The sequence below is a fragment of the Asterias amurensis genome, chromosome 9 (assembly GCF_032118995.1).
Source record: "Asterias amurensis chromosome 9, ASM3211899v1".
NCBI classification, from domain to species: Eukaryota; Metazoa; Echinodermata; class Asteroidea; order Forcipulatida; family Asteriidae; genus Asterias; species Asterias amurensis.
The window spans coordinates 5,861,536-5,883,498 of record NC_092656.1 but is presented as its reverse complement, the minus strand read 5'-3'; the positions used below and the strand labels follow the sequence as shown (position 1 = coordinate 5,883,498).

The following is a 21,963-nucleotide window of genomic DNA, read 5'->3' as shown; positions in this document are numbered from 1 at the left end:
GTTTCTGGATCACATGAAAGCCTCACATGTACGTGTACATGAACACATTTGGAGAGTCACATGTACAGTACATGTACATATTGTACATATTGTATGTACACGTACATGATCTATATTTACATGCACACACACACAATGTATCATGAATGTTTTTGATTTTTTTTTTAGTTCACCGGACATTTAATATAGAAACCATCCTAGCCCATTCATGGATTTAATAATGAAGACACATTCTGTGCACTGTGTAGTATCTTCCTGTTTACCCCGTTCCTCAATGCAAAAGGTTGGCCACTGCCGGTGGATTTACTTACTATTCAGTCATGCCCCATCCGGATCAGTTACTCGTCTACACAGAGGCTGTATGGTGCATATCGAGTTACGCTCTTTTGGTTTAGTCAGGATGTGGTTGCCGTGGTTGCCCTGGTTCCCTCCCCCTACCTGTATTCATTATTCTTTAAGAAAAAACCATCGTAGATTGTGTCTCCTAGAGACAGTACTGGTATTCCCTTTTCTTAAACGATTTGGGTACTTTTTCAAAACGTCCATAGATTTACTTTAAACTTACAGGGTTTAAAGATAATGATAGTGGAAAGCTTCCCTTCAAATATTACTTACTGAGGTGCTGTAGTTTTTGAGAAATGAGTAAAACAATGTCATGAAAATACGTTTGTAAATGCTTAAAATAATTTTCGTCTCATGAGACAAAAATTATTTTCATGACATTGTTTTACTCATTTCCCAAAAACTACAGCACCTCAGCACGTAATATTTTCAGGAAAGCTTTCTTCTATCATTATCTTCAAACTGTGTAAGTTTAGTGTAAATCTGTGGACATTGTGTTTTTTGTCCTACAAAAAGTACATACACCCTTTAAAGGCACTGGAGGCTATTGGTAGTTTCTAAAAATAATTGTTAGCATAAGCATTTACATGGACTATCAAAACATGTAGTATAAAACATTGTGAGAAAAAATTTCCCTCTGAAGTATAGTTTTTTAGAAAGAAGTAATTTATTTGAATTGAATAAGAAACCTCGAATTCAAGGCATCCCAAAGCACACAACTTATGTGACAAGGGTGTTTTTTCTTCCATTATTTTCTCGCAACTTTGACGACCAATTGAGTCCAAATTTTCACAGGTTTGTTATTGTGCATGTGTTGAAGATCACACCAAGTGAGAAGACTGGTCTTTGACAATTACCAAGGGTGTCCAGTGCCTTAAACTAACTTCTGCTAAGCATCAACAAGGAGGGAAAAACAGTGTACCACTATTAGTCTAAGAGTGTATATTGTGTCATTGGCTCTATTTCATAAAGCTTGTAAACCAAAACTTGCTAAGCACAGAATAATATTGCTTAGCAGAAACAGGTTACCAACCCAAATTACATTAAGTTCGCACTGTTGTTGCTGGTGCCTGACTCAATCTTTGGTAACGAGCAATGGAGAGCTGTTGATAGTGCAAAATGTTGTGAGAGACTACGGCTCCCCCTGAAGTAACTTGGAACTAAAAGATTTAAATCTGATAAAACACTAAAACTTTTTTAGGCATCTGAAAGCGCACAAATAAGTGTGCGATGAGAGTGTTTTTTTCTTCTTTCATTATGCTCTTGCAACTGTGATGACTAATTGAGTCTAAATGTTCACAGATTTGTTATGTTGGGATATATGGATAGTACAAGTGAACAAAAATGGTCTTTGACCAATGTCAAAAGGTGTCCAGTGCCTGCTCCATGCTTTAAGACTTGCTCAAAACTCTGTCTTGCTGCTGACATGTACATTTATGTAGCATCCCTTTTTATAATGTACTTAAGCCTTACCATACTTAATGGTATGCACTATGATGAGTGTGGATGCAATTTGTATAGCCACTGCACTCGTTCATGCATTATATTGTGCATTTTATGACACCTAACCCCCAACAGTGCTGTCAGATGAAACCTGGCAACATAATAAATGAAACAGTGTGTTTGCTTTAGAGATTATAACATTAACGCTAAACATAATTTGCCTATGATATTTGTACATTAACTACTCGCTAGCAGCGGGATACGTAATTTATGCCTCATGCCACTCAAATGTTTCTTGTTTTTCTTAATCATGTGTATACTTTTGAAAGTGTTTCTGTAATTTTTATTTGCATTTTCAAATGATACAGTGTGTTTGCTTAGGGGATTATGACATTAACGGCAATCATACATTTTGTACATTAACTACACTACACTAGCATGCCATGTGGATCATGTCATGTGGATATGTATATTATGCCTCATGCTGCACAAATGTTTCTTGTTTTTCTTAATCATGGATGTATTACTCTTAAAGTGTGCCTGTTAATTTTTAAATGATACAGTGTGTTTGCTAAGGGGATAATACATTAACGAACGCCACAATATAATTTGCTTGTGATATTTGTACAGTTAACTACACTACACGTTGATACGTAAATTATGCCTCATGCCACACAAATGTTTCTTGTTTTTCTTAATCATGGGTAATATGGAAGTGTGTACTGTTACTTTCATTTTCATGTCCACCAATCTCACTCACTATATGGCCTACATTGTTTGTATTACATGTACGTATGCATTAGGCCGAGTAAAAAAAAGAAACTTGTTTAGCATCCCCGCCCGCTTCCTTTTTAGAGGATGCCTCCTTTTTTATTTGATTGTTTATATGCACTTTTTTTATGCACTTAAAAAAAAAAAAAGTTATTTTAAACGATCTCAACTAAAACAATCGGAATGTCTTGTCTGAATGTCTTCACCTTAATATTTCATTTATGAACATGTATTGTGTGTTTGAGTAGTAGAATAAAACAATGGATACTTGACATTTTAAGAAGAATAGCGGCCATCTTGAAATAAGAAATAAAAAGCCCCTCCTACCCTTTTTTGAGAAACCCGGACGATAAACATGTTTTTGTTTTTTTACTTGGCCTTAGTGATTCTGATCAATAAGTCTGTGATACATGTGATAGAGAAACAGTACATGATTGCCTGGCTTGTGACGTGTATTTAGTTTGTACTAATGTAGTTATTACATCATAGTTTTTGTTATAGGGCTTGAATGTAAATAATATCATTTGTTTATAGAGGCCAAGTCACACTGCAGCGATAACTAAAACGATCACGATTCAAAGAGATCACATTCTATTGGTTGAATTGCTCCACGCAGAATACGCACACGCTCATTCAACCAGTAGAATGCGTTCTCTTTGCGTCGTGATCGTTATCGTTTTCGTTATCGCTGCAGTGTGACTCGGCCGTTTTGCTCAAAATATTTTGTTCCCCTACTGAAGCAGCTCTATAAAACTGGAACAGTTATTTCATGAATGTACGCACATCATTAATTAGCACATGTACTGCTACACAACCTTGAATGTCCTTCTTGCCATACTGGGGTTCGACATACATGTATTAATCAGTAGGCCTTCATGTATGTCTGTTAATTAATATAATTATAGTGTTAGTTTTTATTATTTAAGAAACAGTGAGGGGTTATTATGTTATTTATTCATACTTTCACAAGGATTTATAGTAGTCATACGGGGGACATAGCGCATAAGCCTAGCCTAATGCAGGAGCCTCTATTCGCGAGTCATAACATAAACAAGTAAATCATATGAAATATATAAATTATTATATTTATAAAGCAGAAGTTACAAAAGTAAAGATTAAAACAAGTCTGATTTAGTACATGTACCTGGAAAATGACAAAGGGTGATTTTCACTTTTTTCCCCTCAAAAACTTGACAACATATGAAGCTGAAACTTCTACGGGTAAATTATATTACATGTACTTAACTCATTCACAGTGAGTTCGGATCGATGTCATGGCCATAAACTTGAACTACAAAGGTATCAAACCCTTTCACTTAAATAACTATCCATTCAACATATTTATTCCCCCCTATGCAGATGTGAAACCCTCCAACATTCTGGTGAACTCAAGGGGAGAAATCAAGATGTGTGACTTTGGAGTGAGTGGTCAGCTGATTGACTCGATGGCCAATTCATTCGTGGGAACTAGGTCGTACATGTCGGTAAGTTGAGTTACACAAGGGGCTGTTTATGGTTCCCAAAACGGTCTTAACTTGGCTGTTTCATCAAGGTTTATCGAGAAGGCATTTCTTTGGTTATTTACACTAAAATCTGGACTCATGTATTTAAATACAGGCCTGGGAGTACATGGGCGACATGGCTTCTTTTGCCCTTGTCTTGGCCTTGTTGCCCCTCAAAAACTAAAATCTGGAAAATCCACACCGTATGAAATCCAGACCTGCAATTTCTGCGCTAGCCTTGTTAGCCTAGAATTTCTAGTAACGTTGAGTACGCACGAATATAATAATCCAAAACCCGTGAAATAGCGCCTATTCTATGCTTACAGTAAGCAGAGCCACGAAATTGGGCCCAGTTTATAAACCGAATGCTAGCATTGAACGTACATGTTGTTAAAAATTCAACAAGTTTATAATAAAAAATTAAGTAGGGAAGCAGTACTACGCTTCTCCTGTGTTTTGTTTTTTACTAGTAGGGGGAATCCTCTACGCTTCAATAGCTCCATGAATTTTTCTTATGAAGTATGAAAATTGTTTTCCCGACAGCCGGAAAGACTTCAAGGGATTCATTATTCAGTGCAATCGGATATTTGGAGCATGGGTTTGTCCATCGTTGAGATGTCCATCGGACGGTACCCGATCCCACCACCAGACGATAAGGAGATTTGTCAGATATTTGGTCTGCCATACGACAGTTCGGCGCAGAAGTCCAGCAGCAAGCCTGTGGGCAGGCCAATCAGCAGTAAGTTTTTATCGTCAGTAAAGAGGTTTCGCAAATGTCCATGAATACATGTATGCAGCGGCGTCCTCTTTACATGCATGTTTATAACAGATACAGGAGTTCATTCACGTTTGTCTACAAATGGATACCATTTTGCACGATATTAGTTTTTAATGTGTGCATCTATGATATATATAGAACTGTGCTAGGCCTTTATGAGCAAAAACAAATTGAAAAATGCAGTGTAAAATAGGTTATATAATTGTCTTTCCTTTTGTGCAGCTTTTGGAGATGCTCCACGATCCATGGCCATCTTTGAACTTCTGGAGTGCATTGTAAATGAAGTGAGTGAAAACTTTACTCTGAATTTAAAACTAGGAGCATGTCCGACTACATGTAGCTTACCCGGGGTCGACCCTGGTGTACTCATCTAGGTGAGCCACTGGCATGAGCTAATCAAAAGCATTGACACCAATGCATCTTGGGACAGCCGACCAGAACTGTTTTCATTGTGTGCATTATGCCTGAAACTATACGCGGATTCCGTTTTTTTTTTTGGGGGGGGGGTTCAGTCCCTACCGGAGTCTCTACCCCGGTGGGTTTTCCATTGATTAGTTCTCTGGTGTTTTTTTCCCACATCTAAGACCGAACCCTCCTTGGGGTTCTTGGGAAGCATGGTGACTAAGGTTTCTTTCTGAGAATCATACATGTAGGTTTCATAACCTGACAGTATAGTTAAAAAGAAAATTAATCTCATCATTCTATATTCACTCTCTTCCTTGCAGCCACCACCTAAACTACCCGCGAAAGTGTTTTCGCCGGAATTTGTAGATTTTGTAAACAAATGGTAAGTCTTTGTGATTTCTTTTATCCATGGACAATACATTTTGTTTTTATCCTTACACTTAACTGGTTTCTAAGTACTTTCCCAAGTTCTGTGGAAAAAAAAATCCACAAACCTATGAAATGTTGTGTGTTTGTGTGAATGTATGTGGCACGATACTCAATGACAAGTGTCCATAGGTCATTAGACGTTCCTCACTACTCTACTGAAGGTCACAGGAACATCCAATCCAATGGACAAAGCAATTACAGTCAAGGACAGAGCTCACAGATCACCCAGGCTGTTGCTTTAAACCCATCGTTTGCGACGATCAATACAAAGCAATTAGCAAGCATTAGCTTTGGCTGTTGACGAGAATCCACCAAAAACACTGTGATAAACTGTCCATCAGCAGGGCTAAGCAACAGTGACTATGTGTCTTTTGTAATATCACAATGACTGAAGAATAAATATTGTTGTCTAGTTACTGAATCATAATTTCTTGATTTGTGCAACTCACAATCAAAGAGGTTAAACCAATATTTGTATGAGAGAGATTGTGTGTTGATAGCTTGGCATATATATCCCCTTGTGGGAATTTGCCGAGTTCCCTTGATGGAACAGACAGACAGACAGACAGACAGACAGACTGATGAACTGTGACCAATGACAAGATTCTAGTTATCCTCAAGGCTGGGGTATATTAAAATCTTGACCCGCGACACAGTTTATAGTCATCGCTGAGGCCTAAAGACTTTGTCTTTTTTGATCGCGCGTTAAGATTTCAATCGCGCGACCGACTATAAACCGGCCATTATTATTTCATACTTTACCAGCAGAATTATCACTGGGAAATTTTAATGCAAAAAATAGTTAATGGCCTGGGAAATGTAATAACATAACCTGTCCCCTCTCATATTTTCTTCTTTAACAGCTTAATTAAGAATCCACAAGAAAGAGCAGAGCTCAAGAATCTTCTGGTAAGTTCATTTCTTAGTTCTTGGTTTTAAGAAACTTTTAGGCAGAATTTTTCTTAACCATTCCTCTCAAGTCAGTACACGATGTTGGGGACATCTGATAAAATGCAAACAAAATAGTTAGTGGCCTCCGGTTTCTCCATTTTTACCAGAATGCTGGTTTTTCTTTACCCTAAAAAAGAAGAAGAAATTCCACTCCAAAACAAAGATATTGACAAAATAGGAAGATCGCCAATGTGCATGTAGGGCTAGAAAGCTCATTTGCTAGAAGAGCGGCATATTAATCCGGACATTGTTGGTTCGGGTTCTACTGTTCTTTTTCTTTGTTCAAGCCCAAATCATTTAAAATTTACCCAGTCAGTTTCGTTTGTGGTTTAAAATATTTGATAACTACTAACTCAATTACATCTGGGATAAAGTTTGGAGTGGTCAGGATGGTTTTCCTTTTAATTTATGATCAACCAAAGTTATTTCCCTTATTTTTTACCCATAAATACAGACATCTCTTCAAATCTTTATCTCTTTCAATTCCTAAACCTAGGTTCACCCCTTCACCAAGAAATCTGAGACGGAAGAGGTGGACATAGCCAGCTGGGTGTGTAAGACGATGGGTCTCAGGAAGCTCGGCACCACCCGTAAATCTCTGAACTCCACCCACTAGAGCCTCGCCCTGTAACCCACCCGGAGAGACATTGGGATGCTGCCTTTGGATTCAACTGCCCAAAGTGATACTACTGGGTTATTGCTAGAGTGGGTTTGTTCCGCAGGGCCCAATTTCATAGAGCTGCTTAGCAGAAAATACTGTCTCCAAGTTAGAAATTGTTTCCATTAAGCAGAAATGAGCAGGGTACCAGTCACAAATTGTACATGTTGACGTAACCTGTAACCACCCAGAGAGACGTTGGGATACTGCCTTGGGATTCAAATTCCCTAAGTGACACCCAAGAGTTATTGCTAGAGTGGGTTTATGCCTTAGGGCCCAATTATTTTTAGAGCTGCGTAGCAGAAAAAACGCTTCAACAAAATTTCACCTAGGCAGAAATGAGCGGGGTACCAGTCATACATTGTACACGTGGACATTGTAGTTGGGCTGGTAACCTTACTCTGGTAAGCATAATTTTGCTGTGCTTAGTTACTTTTGCGTGCTTAAAGCCATTGGACACTTTCGGTACAGAAACTTTTTTTTAAAGTTCACAGATTTACAAATAACTTACAGGGTTTACAGAAGGTAATGGTGAAAGACTTCTCTTGAAATATTATTCCATAAAATGCTTTACTTTTCGAGAAAACAGTAAAACAATATCAATTCTCGATAGCGAGAATTACGGATTTATTTTAAACACATGTCATGACACGGCGAAACGTGCAGAAAAAAGGGAGGGTTTTCCTGTTATTTTCTCCCGACTCCAACGACCGATTGAGCCTAAATTTTTGCAGGATTGTTATTTTATATAGAAGTTGTGATACACGAAGTGTGGGCCTTGGACAATACTGTTTACCGAAAGTGTCCAATGGCTTTAAGCAGCTCTATGAAAATGGGTTCAGAGCTGTACGTACCTCCCAACACCTCTCGGCGCTAATTAAGTTGGTTTTGAGCTTAGTCAACTTTATCTATAAAGAAGTTATTGGGAACTGCATTTATTTATTTACAAATACAATTAGATACTTGACAATATGCAGCTGAAAAGTTCCTGATATCCAGTATTTGAATCATCGCAACTGAAGGTCTGGAATTTCACTGGGGCTGCCATTGCCTAGAGTCTTGGTACAAGACATTACTTTCTTTAAACTGGGTCATCTTCACTTGACTTTTCAGGGATGCTTGTGGAGATGCACAGTGCCCTCTACAGTTGGGTATTGTCCATGTAAAAAGTACACAATGAATGCAGGTGTCTTGTGGCAAAGACTAAAACCATTGCTTTGTTCCTGACCTTTGTACTCCATACAAAATATCCCTAATTCTTATGGAAAATGAAAAACTGACAATGAAAAGTGGCTTTACACCTAAAAGAGTGAAATTTCTGACCTTTTGAATATCCGTGTAAAGCTAACAAGTTACCCTGTCTAGTGGTTTAGTAAAGTCTTTACAGTATTATCAAATGCATACAGTGTGGGAAAATATGATGGGCCTGAACTAATGTATGCCCTTATGTGAATTATAGGCTTTGTCATTCGTCTTTTTGATAAGATTAATAATCTTCCCATTTTAAATAAATAGTATCGGATTTGTTAAGTTCAACACCACTTTTGTATGGCACAGTATGTTGACGTATCTGTGGATGTATTACGTATATGCTGAAGAAAGAAATATCTTCAACTCTTGGGACTAGTTCCCATCTAAAATTGTTCAAAATTAGGAAAATTTTGCCTCAAATTTACAAATTCTTAACATTTAGTCAAACTAATCATGAAGAAGAACCGTTTCCTTTAATAAAAACACATTTTTTTCTGGTTATAACCTTACCTGTAAAATAAATACATACTGGTGTAACTTGTACAAAACAGTTAAATATGTTACAGTAGTATTTAATACATTTTAAAGGCACTGGACATTATTGGTAATTACTCCCAAATAAATTGTTGGCATAAAAACCAACTTGGTAACGAGCAACTGAGAGCTGTCGATAGTATAAAACATTGTGAGTAACGGCTCCCTCGGAACTAACATAGTTTTTGAGAAAGAGGTAATTTATCACCCAAATATTAAAAGAGTTCAAGCCTGAAGCCTTTTATAAGGCATCTGAAAGCACACAAATTTGTGCAAACAAATTGTTTGTTTTTTCTTTCACTATTCTCTTGCAACTTAGATCACTTATTGAGTCCAAGTTTTCACAGAATTATTATTCTATGCATACGTTGGGATACACCAAGTGAGAATACTGGTTTTTGACAGTTACCAAAGGTGTCCAGTGTCTTTAACAAATTGTAGGGTCGTTCATTTCCTCTTCATTTTTAATCTTCATTCCTGATATTTCAGAGGTGACCCTTATTATTTTTTTGTGAATAATAATAATAATCCAGTGTTTACATGTAGCAGTGCTTCCCATGTTTGTATTTGTACGGTAAAAAAGTAAAAATGACTTCTTCTTAGTACATAGTTTACGTTACTGTAAATATTTAAGGTACATGTATGATGTAAATGTATTGTTATTTTTTGGAGACATACATCCAGCATGCCTACTAAGTTTGTCAGATGACGTGTTGTAGAAGTTTTCCGTTTCTAAGTCGGCGTAACAGGTCATAGTAAGCTCATCGCTTTGTATAATCACATATGGGCATTGCTTGGACATTCCCGCACAGAGACACGATTGTCATTGAATCAATGACAATGAAAACTGGGCGCAATTTCATCTGCTGTCATACTTTATGAAATTGTAAACTGGTTGTTTTAATGGGTCTATGTAACTTTTGTGGGACAAAAAACACAATGTCCACAGATTTACACTAAACTTACACAGTTTGAAGATAATGATAGTAGATAGCTTCCCTGAAAATACTACGTGCTGAGGTGCTGTGTTTTTGGGAAATGAGTAAAACAATGTCAGGAAAATAATTTTCGTCTCATGCGACGAAAATTATTTTAATCATTTTACAAACGTTTTTTCATGACATTGTTTTACTCATTTCTCAAAAACTACAGCACCTCGGTAAGTAAGATTTGAAGGGAAGCTTTACACTATCATTATCTTCAAACCCTGTAAGTTTAAAGTAAATCTATGGACTTTTTGAAAAATCCTATAAGTTTGCTGGGAGCTACACATGCAGACCATTGATGCAGAACAAAAAAAGTACCAACATTTATCGCCAGATTTACACGACCCAAGCTATTCACACCACGTCTACTTGTTCCACTTGTAAATACCAAACTTGCCGTTATATTGCTACTTTTTTGTTGTTTTATTTTTTATTTTTTTGTCAATTGCTCACCCTTTAAATTGTAAATTGGGACAGCAAGATGTGTGTTAAACTTAAACCTGTTAAGATTGCAGGTTATTCCCCTTGCTAATACATGGGCCTTCAATTTGCACATGGATTTTGAGAGAAAATTCTCCACAGAAATCCTCATTTTGTTTGATTTATTTATACATTATAATTTATTGTTGCAGTGTTTTGGTTTTTTTTTGCTTTTGTTCCCCCCCCCCCAAAGTGGAGTATTAATATAAACGTGTGGTCCGTCACAGTATGAGTTAGAAAACTTTGAATCAAAAAATTGTAGATGTTTAAATTTTTGAAGCCCGTATGCTCTGCTTTTGCCACTCTCCTTAAGATCCTGGTATAACCAAATTCAAATTTTAAGCTTAAGAACTTTGTTAAACTTGTATGTTTTGCTCCCTGTATACAATATATAAATCATGACTACAAATCCTAACAGTAAAGGGTACCAGACTAACAAACTAGTCTTGAATTGGAGTTTTAAGAAAAATGTCTGCATCTAGAGGGAGCTAGATTTTGTTGAAAGTTGTTTGCTTTTGACAATATTCATAACCATGTGCGGAAAATTTAGGAAATCTTGTGCATCCTACACATTTATGTAACTGTGGTTTCAACTGAATGCTCTCTTCATCTTTGTCATGTCACCAGTATACTGTAAAAGTCATAACTGTTGATTTTTGTGTTGCAGAAAAGGAGCCAGACTACTTTTCCTAACAGTACAAGACCTTTGCATTTTTAGCAAACAAACTGCGCTGGTTGGGCAAATGTAAGCAAAACACTCGATCATGTTAACAGACGTTGTGACCAAGTTCATCATTTTCTGCTATTACGGTCATTTAAATAATATACCTCCCGTGATTGGTTGCTTTGTTTCCAACCAATTCAACACTATTTTTGAATAGTTGTACAACATTTTTAAAACTGTGGTCATCTTTGTTTTGCTTAATGGCTTTCCATAGTTTTCCCAACCTCGGTTGGCTAAACCTTGGGCTGTGACATTGCGATAGAAAGGTCTATACATCAGTTGGTCTTAGGGACATGGTGGATGGACTCCAGGAAGAAAGAGATTTATGACTGAAAGAGTTATCTAATAGAAGACATATTTTTCTATTATTTAATTGCAATCAGAAATATTACAGCATAATTATTAATTAATGCATATCTCTTTTAATAAACAGAGTAGTCGTAAAATAAATATAGATTAATAAAAAAGAACTATAAAAAAAAACAAATTTTATGTTAGCCAAAAGTTAATCATGCTGTAAAAGTGTAATTATTCTCATTTTGAAAATAAATCTGTTTCAAGAACATGAAACAGAAGACGATTAAAGCAAACAATTATGTCATTGTGGAATTGTTAAAGGCGAGCTTTCTTTCTCCACATAGTTGAGTTTTGTCTGGAATAGTACGGCAGGTAGGTGTTGAGATGGGCCTTTGACAATACAAGAATGAAGTCTGCTGCAATTATATGATTATTGGTTCAAACCCCGGCTACCCACTTTTCATGGTGGCTGTGTTCCTCTTTGTCACGGCTTGGTCTCCGTCAGTTTTTAGAAAACATGTGCTGTTCTTGCTTGTTTCAAGCAGGCAGGCGCAACCCAAGCCTTGGTTTAGAAAATGGCCTCTACTAGTGAATGATAATCTAGAAGTCCATAGAGGGCAGGCTTCATATCTTAACTGCTTCGGCTTGGTGCTACATGGTGCTACCTTGTCTTGGCCCCAAGACATCAGTGATCGATAGTGAACTGCGCTCGGTTGTAAATGGCTATAGGTCCCTACTTGTGGCTCGATTTAACCTTCCTCGTTGATTTAACCAACTTGAAATCAAGTCTAAATGATTCCATGAGGCTATTGGTTGTTTCCAAGCCATTTGTTTTCACTATGTCTTGAATACATGTCAGTATTGCAAGGCGTTTCCACCTTTTCACATCGTTATCACCAAAATATGCCTACGTTTCTAGTGTGAACAACCCATCTTTTGGAACTTCATATGCTGTTTAAGGCACAAATTTGAATTGAATAGGGGCACTTTGCATATGACAGCAGATGTATGGAAATATTATCTTTTTTGATGACTGGTCACACAAATGATTTTGTCAAATTCAACAACGTTATGAAATATGGCCCTTGTCTTATTTTGAATCACACTTATAAGACATTATTGGAAGATATACATTCTACATATACATTATTTATTGCTATAAAATGATTCATTGCTGTTTAAAAGGCACTACTTTCTTTGGACTAAAAATTGCATCGCCATCACCTTCAAGTGCCACCCTCAGGTCCTGGTTTAGACACAGGTGACCTCCGTCCTATCTTATTCTTATCCCCGCTAAATCTCGGCGTTCCTCCGATACTTTGGCGTGATAAACTACCTTCTCTGCTTTTTGGAATACCAGTCTGTCTGCTGCCCTCAAGTGTTTTACTGGATAGAGGGCTTTGCCTCGGGGATGGTGTTTTAAGGCGGGGCAGGCTACCTGAGCGTGGTATACGGGACTGAGGTACTGACGAGGGGCCATTGTCGCCCACTGATACTTTTCTAACCGGTGAGGGGACGCTCTTGGACGCTAGAGGCGGTTTTGTACGACCCGTTTCCTTCAAGACGGTTTCTAGGTCCTTGGAACTGCTTAACTTTGCTATGACCCTCGGTCCCTTCTTTGGTTTGGCATCGGCATCCTCCTTACCAGCGAGATTCTTTCCTTGGACGGAGTCTTCAGAGCCAGACTTTGACGATGATAAGCTTCCTTTTCTTACCGACGTGTCTGCTTGTGGTCTGGCGCTGCGATCTGTTTCAGTAACACTATCTCTCCGAGCCACAGATGATGAGTTACCGTTTTCCACTCCTTCGACTGCTTCGTTGTACTCCTCCTTCGCACTCTTTGCTCCTGTCTTGGGCTTCGGCCTTTCGAAGACCTTAAGGCCATTCTTCATATGATCTTCTTTCATCTTCTTCACCTCTTCGATTTCCTCCGCACGTTGATCTCTCTCGGTGGAACATTTCTTAATGAGGGCGTCTACAGAGGCGAAGAAATCGATGCCGAAACTAGAGAGTGCCTCTTGGCCAGTGGAAGGTGCTTCTTTGTTGATGGTTAAGATGTCAACGACTGTTTCAAGCTGGATTAAAAAACAAAAACAATTTTATTTATTAATTCTGGTTGTGAAGGCAGAATTTTTATGGGAAGCAAACTTAATCACTGTACTATCCAAGAAGCCCATGGAGAGAAGACAAGTAATGATGTTTAAGTTTTTAGATGTAGGAGAAAAACCCTAGAGAATTATTGCAGGGAAAATCCATGCCATCAGGGCCCAATCTCATAAAGCTGTTGAGTAGAAAATACTGCTTGACAAATTTCTTTGAGGCGGTCTTTCATCTTGGTTAACCTACCTCAACTGAATGTGCTTTGAAAGCCGTCAAGAACTCCCTGAGTGCTTCTTCTGAAGCAGACGACTTCAAAGTGGAATACTCCTCCAGGATATCTGTAATTTATGCAAATATATTCATTATTTTGTACTCATCTAACCTTAATATCAATCAATCAATCAATAAAACATTTATTTCCACATTCTCATCACATGGAGGCATCATCCTAAAAGCCGAGGCTTGTGGTGGATGTGCCCGTTACAAGACTACAGAACAAAACAGGAAAACAGCACTAAATAGACAAATAAATAAATACTAACCACTACGGTAGATAACTACACAAAGGTTTAACCATGGTTAAACAATGAAAATATAACTATGAAGCAGAACATGTATGTGAAGTAAACTAAGGGACAGCAATTAAACAAACAATACAAATACAATATAAAGACTACTGTAAGCCAGATTGGAATGTTTCATGTGTAGAAGAAAGTCCTTGTTTGTTTGATCGTTTATTTAGATGATCTTCCCGCCAAGGGAACTTAACAAACTCCCACAGGGGGATAAAAACGCCAAGCTAGCAACAGCCAAGCTCTCTAATACAAACATTGGTTTAACAACGTCTATAATTATGAGTGCACAAATCAAGAAATATTCTAGTCATTGTGAAATCAGCGGTTAGCTTGGTAGGATTCGAACCCACAGCCTTGTAATTGCAAGTCTTGCAGTCTTACCACTGGACCACAAGGTCCTTTGTGGGTGACAGCTATGCACTGATTTTTTCTTAAGGAAGGAAAGGCAATTCTGAAAAGCACCAAAGATAAATCCGGAATTGTTCTGAGGAATAACCATGACTTTGTCTTACTTTTTAGAGGGTCACAGAGTAGCGTCTGTGTGCTCTTCTCAAATTCAGCATATGCCTCTCTGTACAGGAAAAAATAACATTTCTTAATCAATTCTGGTTGAAGCCAAGGTTTCTCAGAAAATCAAACTTACCAGTAAACTAGCCAAGAGCTCCATGGAGAGAAGACAAGGAAAGAAGTTTCAGTTTTAGATGTGGGAGGGAAAACCGACAAAAATTATTTTCAAGCAACTATTTTACTCACTTCTCAAAAACTACAGCACCTCGGCAAGTAATATATTGAGGGAAGCTTTCTACCATCATCATTTTAAAACCTTTTTGTTTTGTACAAAAAGTAGCCAAATCCTTTAACCGTATTCTGGTAGGCTTATTTTTCAGATTACAAAATTGACACAACAAAATGTCAGAAGAAATATGTCACCAACACAAGATTTCTCAATATAATTTACCACACTAAAAGAAGTGCATTGTGTATGTGCACAAAAAACCTCTGACAAAACGTAAATTTACTTTCTGTGTTTGCTACAAAAACCTGACCCTACTCATCCCTACCTGACAGCCGTGAATAGAGACTCCATGTACTTGATTTGCACATCGTAAACACTCTGGTGAAATTGTAGCTCTTCTGCACTAGCCTTGGCCTACATGCATGCAAGGTATACAGCAGGCAAACATAAAGTATAAAAGGCATTTCCAGGCTAACCAAAAATAACTAGCATCAAGTCAATACATGCAGTAGAGAAGGAAAAAAGCAGCCAGAAAAGAACAAAGAAATCTACAAGAAAATCTTGCTATCCCACAGGAAACATTCAACCTGCAGAAAAGTTTAAGATTTTTATTTGAAAGTAAAAAAAAGAGTGCAGAGAAAGAAGGGGGGAGGGTATTTCCAAAGTGATATCGGGTTATCCATAGCGTAAGAGATAACTAACTATATACCCAAACAATAATTTGAAATTTCTTTACTAATTTGTGAATTTCCAAAGCATTCAAAATTGATAAGGAAACATAGAGAAAGAGCAAAGAAACACAAATCCAATAAACCATAAAAAATAAAAAGTAATGAGAGACTTTAGAAAGCTAGGTGGCAGCAGACTTACCAGGCAAAATTCCACTGTTTTTTTGTAGTTCTGAGTATCCGCACGATTGCTGAGAACAATGTGTTTACCAGGTAAGTCTACTGCCACCTAGCGTCCCAAAGAGTCCCCTGATGAAGATGAATGTTAGAGCCAAGTTCTTGCAAAATATCAACCATATAAAATGGCCACTTTGTCTCACCTCCAATTTAGCCACGTTCCTGGAATAATTGCACGCCTTCAGCAAAGCCTCTATGCAGGCCTTCCCCTGGAAAGTTTGGAAAAAAGAAATTCTGAAGAAACTTAATCTACACAAAGGTTCTTCTAGAATTCCCTTCCAAGCAAAATAAGAAATAACAATATTATCAGCCGCACCATGAACTGACGTGTGGTTCATTACCGCCCAAACTCTTGTGTGTGCATGTGAGTAGGTATAACACATTCAAACCGGGGACCTATACAAAAAGAGGTCAATAGAGTCATGGTTTGGGAAAGGTCAACAGTTGAAAAACGTGTACAAAACCAAAGGGATCTGTAGCACAATAGTTAGGGGATAAACAAAAGAGGGGCAATAGGAGGTCCAATTGCAGGTTGCAGGCGTATTGTATGTGTGTGGAGAAAATCGCTGATGAAGTTTAACTATTTTTCAAACTGCTGTTTCAACACAAAATGTTGATAAAAACTGCTACTAAAGGGAAGGGAAGGGGGAGGAGGGGGACTGGAGCAGAGTCATATTCAATAGCTCCAAACAAAAATTTACCAACCTGTTGTTGTTTACTCTTTGGGAAATTAGGAAGAGCCGACATGACAGAGTCCAAGCTTAACTCAGCACACACTGGCCTTGTGATCAATGGCTGCCGGAAAAAGAAAAAACACACTCCAAATAATGACCTACCAGCCTCACTTTGGATGTGTACAGGAAACAACATTCAAAAATTTAAGGGACGGTACCTGTTTGGTAATTGTTCCTAAAATATTTATGGCAATAAAAACTTACTTAGTTGGAAGTGCAGCGGCTTTGGATAGTATAAAGCAGTTTTAGAATCATTTCACTTCAAAGAAATGTGGTACGGGAAAAAAGATGTCAGTTTTCATCCCCCAAAATTTGAATCTTGAGAAGCGTAACTGTCAGTAGCATTTCTCAGATTATGTATTCCTTCGGGATTATTCTTAATGGACCTTTCCCATGAAATATGCTAATAACATTCACGCATGCGTACAGACCCTGTTGGTTGGCAACTGCCATAGACTTGTGCACTAAGCAGACGCGCAATCGCGTCTGCGTGACGCACCCATTACCCGTGTACAAAACAGCGCGATGTTCCCTCAATTTGCCAACCAAAAAGTTAGTGCGCACGCGCTATGTGCAATTTACATATTCATGGGAAGGGTCTATTCGCCCCAAAGTTTCGATGATAATCTCAAAAACACTAGTGGTCACCTTTTGAAATGAAATTTTCAGATGTTGGTTAAACACTTCCAAAAACAAGAGGTAGACTTTGCCTTTGAAAACTCAATGAGGAAGTTCTTACCCACGGAGCCGCTGGCACTAGAATAGACAGGGATAACAAATCACTGCAACTCTCAGAAATTGACTTCTGGCACTGAGCCAAGAGGCCGGATAACCTCTGCTTGGCAGCCAGTGATTGGTGCTGATTGGTCATCTGCATTGGCTGATGCTCATGTGACCACGTAACTGTGAGTGATTGGTGGAGGCCAAGCAGTTGTCTGTGCAGACTGAAGAGCTTGGATTCCAACTTTGCCTGAAAGTAAAATCAATAAGTTATTGGTAAATATCAACTTTTTACAATACTGGTCAATGACTGATTGATTCAATACAATAACCAATCATCAATATCCAATAGCCAATAACTATAGGTTAAACAACAAAATTCTTATCTCCGATGGCAATTTAACATATTTAATCGTTGCGATACTCACTGCTAAAATTTAGGATTTGAACTGCCTCTAGCTACTCGGCAATCTGGTTGGTCTGGTTGGTATGACACTGCTCTAGAATGGCAAAGGTCGTGAGTTTGAATCCCGCCCAAGTAAAATGCCAGTGTTTTTTTTCACCGAGCTCGGGGAAACTACTTAGTAGACAGTGCTTGCATACAACGGTGTAACAGAAACACCTCCCCCCCTAAAAAAAAGTATCCACTAATTAAAATAAATCACTTTCTAAAATCCTTTAAAAATGCAACAAAACATTTCTGACCATACCACTTGTTTGAGATTGAGGTGGTCTATCTTTCCACTGCAGACGTCAAGAAGAGTTACTCCATCTTCCTCGGCGCTAGGTTTGAGGAACGACCCCATAAACAGGATTGGACGAGATAGCCTCTCTGGATTGTTAGCCTTTAATTGATGTTAAAAGAAATTGCAAAAAATGTAAAAAAATAATCAGCTAGATAAAAGTGTTGAGTCAAGGATTGGTCAAGAGAATGTTGGGGTGGGGTGTAGTCTTGGCTCAAGGCTCTCCTGTTATTAGTATCTACCCGTGATCCATAGAGGCTCTCACCATTGACTGCTATCAAAGACCTTATTGCAAATACTTGGTATGCAAGCCTAAGGCTTTGAATGAGGTGCATGCTGGTATAGCTAGCGATCAATCAAGTTTGATCCCTAGCTAGACCAGCTACATCTCATTCAACGGTTAGCGCTTGCACAATGGATGTTTGCGAAAAGGTCTATGGAAGTTTTATCACCCCTGAGAAATGCCTTTACAGGAGCCTTCGTTCCCAGGTGATAGCAGTTCATGGGTGATAACACCCTCTATTGGCGACTCTATCAGCGGTTGAAATTAACTGCAGTAGTAAGATAATAAACAACAGGAGCATCTTGAACCAAGACTAGGAGGGGGGGGGGGAGGAGAGTAAACACTAACCAGTGCAATTATGAACATAAAATATAGCATTGGATGTGGCTATGGATAGTGCTTTTAAAAACATTGGCGTTTCAGCCAACAGCCATAGCCAAGAGTGACTCAACTCACACACTGCCTACCTCAACATTTTTGTATAGCCTTAGTCTGGCGCCCTCTGCTGTCTCAATCAGACCAGTCAGCTGAGCTCGCTTGACAGGAACAGTAGGGCCTTTGTTGTCACTTGCTAGTAATTCTCTGAAGAAATAATACATAAAAATATATGCATATTTATTATAATAATCAAGTTTTTCAAGCAATATTTGTATAGGTTATAAAAGATGTAACATAATTTTCCCCTAAGCATTTTGACGCATCAAACCTTTAGCCCCCTTAAAACCAGCTAGGGATGACCTTTAACTATAAATCATATCTTGACCTTTTCCAACTCTGGATTCAAATGGCTCAAAGGCAGTAACTTGACACATCAAATTGGTCAGGAAGTGCACAGAGATATGTTCCCTCCAAGGGAGTTTGTAAATACTAATTTGATGTTACCGTGGTCCAGTGGTAAGCCTGCAGGACCTGCAATCACAAGGTTGTGGGTTCGAATCCTATCAAGCTAACATCTGATTACACAATGACTAGAATATGTACTTCCGTCTAGTTACTGAATCACAATTTCTTGATTTGTACAATTCATAACCACAGACATTAAACCAATGTTGGTATGAGAGAGATTGGCTGTTGCAGGCTCGGTGTTCATATCCCCTCCTGTGGTTTTGCCGAGTCTCCTTGACGAAAAGATCATCAGACTGCTATCAAAGCTGCTCCAAATCTATTCACCAGAAGGGGTTTCTTTCCTGAGCTTGAAATTTAAAAAATATTTACCGTAACTGATCGGCTATCGATTGGAGACCATTCTCCACATGAAGCAAAACTCCAGACCGGGAGCTCAGTGCATTTGTATGCAGTAAAACCTTGAGAGATAAAAAAAAGATGTAATTGTAGACAAATTTGAGACTTTTGAAAAGGGATTCTTGTTAAACTTGTTTCTTTTATCGTGCAGTCCACGAGTCCCATATCGACGAGCACCAACTAAACAAAATCACTGAACTCTTTCACAATGTTTCACTCATCAGGCTGAAAGAAAATGAAGAGATGGACAATTGTTTTTAAACACAATACACTTAAACTTATAATAGCCTTTCCAGGGCATGATCTTGGAACTTCGAAAAACGTAGAAACATTTTATTGAATACATGGGTTGACCTAAGTAGACATGGTGTATATGGTGTATGTTGTCATAGACTTTTCAGCCTCATTAATACACAATTTACGATTTTTCCATGAATAAGAGCAACAAAAATTGGAAAACAGACTCAAGTAGAAAGAATATTATGCCTGCAGCCCATTTCACGAAACTCTAGGATTAATCCTACCTCGAGTTAGGACGAGTAACCCGTCCTAACTTAAAGGAACACGTTGCCTTGGATCGGTCGAGTTGGTCTTTGAAAAGCGTTTGTAACCGTTTTTTATAAAATGCATATGGGTAGAAAGATGTTGTAAAAGTAGAATACAATGATCCACACAAACATGCCTCGAAATTGCGTGGTTTTCCTTTTACCTTGTCGACTAACACGTCGGCCATTTATGGGGGTCAAAATTTTGACTCCCATAAATGGCCGACCATGTTAGTTTGCACAGTAGAAGGAAAACCACGCAATTTCGAGGCAAACTTGTGTGGATCATTGTATTCTACTTTTAAAACATCTTTCCAACCATATGCATTTTATAAAAAACGGTTACAAACGCTTTTGTTTTGACCAACTCGTCCGATCCAAGGCAACGTGTTCCTTTAAGATGGGTTTGATGCGTCCTACGTATTTTGATACTTGAACCCGTCCTAAGTCCTAAGATCGATCCTAAGTTAGGAAGAGTTTGGTGAAATCGACGGCAGGCCTCTCCCTATGATCTCATGGAAGACCCCAATGACCTCTGACCCGTACCTGTCTTTCTAACTGGAGGACTTGTGATTTGAGAAGATGAACTCTCCGTTCATGGAAGTTCTCGTGAGGCCCTTCATCCACAAGTTGCTTATAGAGTGCCCTACAGTATGAGACAATGGAGAGGAATTAGTTAGAACATGACGAGAAGTTTAAAACCTCATTTATGAGAATTTTTTTATCAGGACACAAATGAACTGTTGACACGTTACAATGCAGGAGTCACTTCAGTTTTAGCAAATTATGTAAACATGCAACTTCAATGGATTTAGACTTGCCTAGTCTCTTCAAGTTCTTTTGAAAGCTGAAGATTTGTCGCCCTCAGTGCCTAAAAAAAGAAAGAAACAGAATACAGATATATCGTTTTAAAAATCTTTGAACCTTTGCTCGATTATGAATACTGATGATGAACACAAAAATCAAAATGTAATTTGTGGTGTAAGAACTATTATTTTTAAGAGACTAGAGATTATTATCTCAGCTCAGAGGATAACTTTCCATATGGCGCCACCACCTTTTCACTTATTTTTACAAAAAGGAGTATCTCATTGATTGAGGTAAATTAGATACTATATTATTTCATATCAAATGAAAAAGTGGTGGCGCCATACGGAAACTTTTCCGACAATTGTTTTGGAATGAGCATTGAGTGACTGATAACATATGACCATGGAGGTAGGATTAGAATCCTACCTCCATGATATGACATGCAAAAACAACATGCACATTGCCATCCCATGAAGATGCATGACATGCAATTTCCAAACACTCGCTCGGCATTGTGAATGTGATCACTGAGAATTTCCTTTCTCCATGGTATGAATGAATTAACAGAGTAATCGGTGATCGTCTGACAACGTAAACGAACAAAGAAAACAAACCTTTAACTCTCTTTCTGCTTTGACAACACTGGCTTTTTCTTGATCTGTCATGATGGTTCATTTCCCCCTCTCGCGCTCTCACGATCACATACACACAGCTGGTGATAACCCAATGACCTCCACTGACCTCCACTGACCTCATTAATATTAATGAGTCAACTACACATAGGCTTTGTTGCTCCCCAACTAGAAATAAATTACCCGACTACAAATTGGACCAATTTAAAATGGTTGGGAAACAACAAAGCAACTGTTTTCAAAATTTATATCAAAAAAATAACTTTATTGGAGGAAATATCAGCATATTATAGGTGCTCAATTGGGGGGCTACCTTCCCATTGCCACCATCGCTGCCTTGCCCGCCTCTAGTTCCTGTTATCCCCCGCCCATATCGGAAAAAAAAGC

General features: G+C 38.2%; 2 protein-coding genes across 2 annotated transcripts in view; one reads left to right on the top strand and one right to left on the bottom strand.

Annotated features, from left to right (window-relative positions):
• The window catches only part of LOC139941420 (dual specificity mitogen-activated protein kinase kinase 1-like), a 30,708-nt gene extending 17,968 nt beyond the window's left edge, over nucleotides 1-12,740 (top strand). The window contains exons 6-11 of the mRNA XM_071937900.1: nucleotides 3,916-4,040; nucleotides 4,602-4,797; nucleotides 5,059-5,120; nucleotides 5,562-5,623; nucleotides 6,534-6,579; nucleotides 7,118-12,740. Coding sequence (XP_071794001.1) covers nucleotides 3,916-4,040; nucleotides 4,602-4,797; nucleotides 5,059-5,120; nucleotides 5,562-5,623; nucleotides 6,534-6,579; nucleotides 7,118-7,237 — 611 coding nt within the window. The 3' untranslated portion in view covers nucleotides 7,238-12,740. The remainder of the gene's footprint in view (nucleotides 1-3,915; nucleotides 4,041-4,601; nucleotides 4,798-5,058; nucleotides 5,121-5,561; nucleotides 5,624-6,533; nucleotides 6,580-7,117) is intronic.
• Nucleotides 10,462-21,665, bottom strand: LOC139941419 (uncharacterized). The gene is made up of 13 exons (XM_071937899.1): nucleotides 21,559-21,665; nucleotides 20,956-21,005; nucleotides 20,681-20,780; nucleotides 19,563-19,651; nucleotides 18,815-18,929; nucleotides 18,032-18,166; nucleotides 17,341-17,571; nucleotides 16,573-16,662; nucleotides 16,011-16,076; nucleotides 15,288-15,376; nucleotides 14,739-14,797; nucleotides 13,898-13,989; nucleotides 10,462-13,626 (listed from the first exon to the last, which is right to left on the bottom strand). The coding sequence occupies exons 1-13, from the start codon at nucleotides 21,607-21,609 to the stop codon at nucleotides 12,778-12,780; spliced, it is 2,016 nt and encodes a 671-aa protein (XP_071794000.1). The 5' UTR covers nucleotides 21,610-21,665; the 3' UTR covers nucleotides 10,462-12,777.
• Between the last annotated feature and the right edge of the window lie 298 nt (nucleotides 21,666-21,963).

Excerpts from the sequence above, each read along its gene's own strand:
- LOC139941419 (XM_071937899.1), bottom strand. The coding sequence starts at position 21,609 with ATGACAGATCAAGAAAAAGCCAGTGTTGTCAAAGCAGAAAGAGAGTTA. Across the intron at positions 19,652-20,680 it reads TCCTCCAGTTAGAAAGACAG|GTTTTACTGCATACAAATGC; the intron begins GTACGGGTCAGA and ends TTATCTCTCAAG. Across the intron at positions 18,930-19,562 it reads TCGATAGCCGATCAGTTACG|AGAATTACTAGCAAGTGACA; the intron begins GTAAATATTTTT and ends TTATTTCTTCAG.